The 1,337-nt window shown below is 39.1% G+C and overlaps 1 protein-coding gene across 1 annotated transcript; it reads right to left on the bottom strand.

The window, feature by feature from the left end:
• Positions 1-703: 703 nt before the first annotated feature.
• On the bottom strand, positions 704-1,084 carry LOC103113911 (P antigen family member 4). Its single transcript, XM_007523511.1, has one exon. It carries the CDS (start codon positions 1,082-1,084, stop codon positions 704-706), a length of 381 nt encoding a protein of 126 aa, XP_007523573.1.
• Between the last annotated feature and the right edge of the window lie 253 nt (positions 1,085-1,337).

Raw genomic sequence — 1,337 nt, 5'->3', positions numbered from 1 at the left:
AATCACGATGAGTTCTACAGGTGCATCTCAGTTCCCTCTTGCTTCCTGAAATTTAAGTCATTCCCCTAACCCTCTTTAACATCTTTTTGTCTCTCATACATTCCCTCACTTTACGAATATTCTATCTAATATCTGTTTTATATGAATCTCATTATCCCAGACTAGTCTTGTCTGGTAGGTGAAATATATATTCCTGAGGGCAAGAGGATAGCATCATGAAGGTGTTCCATATTCCTTCACACCTGGGGCACTGAAATTTAAAGTTACTCCTTAATAATTCAACAGATTCACCTGAAACTCTGAAAAATGAATGATCTAGTTTTACACCTTAGCTATTTGCCCAAAGAATTCTGAGTAGGGTTCAAGTTTTGAACTTCTTACATTTTTGTTGAGACAAAGATGCTTATGTTAAGTTGTCTTTGTGAGCTGTTTGTTTTCTCTTAGCTAGTCACAATCACACTGAATCTCAGTTCCCCATTATAAAAAAAAAAAAGGTTAAATATGTACCTTTATTTATATTGGTGTAACAAAGTGTTGCTAATGAAGGATAGAATCAGAATTTAAATGTCCACTTAATGGAAGAAGTGCTTCCATCTCCTCTTTTTTTTCTGAGTAAACTTTAGAGCTTTATTGAGACATTTTAACAAATTAAATTATTGATAGTAACAATGTCACTTCAGTTTGTTTTCTTTTTGATGCATTACTATCTATCACCTGCTTCTGGCTTCCTACCAAAGACTGGATCAGAGACAACCTTCTCTTTCACATTTGGGCCATCTCCACCATCAACTGCAGCCTCTTCCTGGCCAGCATCTTCCATCTCAGCTTCTTGAACTCTGGGTGGTTCTTCATCCTCTTCATTATTTTCAACATCTAGAATCTCAGCTGGCGACTCCTCCTCGGATCTTTCATCTCTTTCTTGCTGGGCCAGAGGTAAGGCAGCTTTTGAAGGCTCATAACCATCTCCCCTCCCTCTGGATCTTGATCTTACTCTTGCGCTCATGTTGCTCTTGTTGCGAGAACTGGGTGGTGAGCAGCCTTCCATCTCCTCATAGAGATTATAAGTCACAAACAGCTGTAACATGGAAGAGTGGGGGGAGATGGAAGCTAAAGAAGTGAGAACCCTGGGAAAATGTTGTAGAATGAATGGAGAGTACACTGGATGAAGCACCCTGCAAGAGTTTTATCAAAACAGCACTGTGCTAGAGGAGACATTAAGAGTCAGGAGTGGTGTCCACCGATAACTGTACTTGGGTAACATCAGTGGAGTGAAATTTAGAATAGAGAAAAAGAAAGATTCTCATTTTTGTGCACCTAAACCTCTCAATTTGCACTTG

This window comes from Erinaceus europaeus, chromosome 5, assembly GCF_950295315.1.
Source record: "Erinaceus europaeus chromosome 5, mEriEur2.1, whole genome shotgun sequence".
Lineage (NCBI taxonomy): Eukaryota > Metazoa > Chordata > Mammalia > Eulipotyphla > Erinaceidae > Erinaceus > Erinaceus europaeus.
This window is presented reverse-complemented; position numbering and strand designations above follow the sequence as displayed.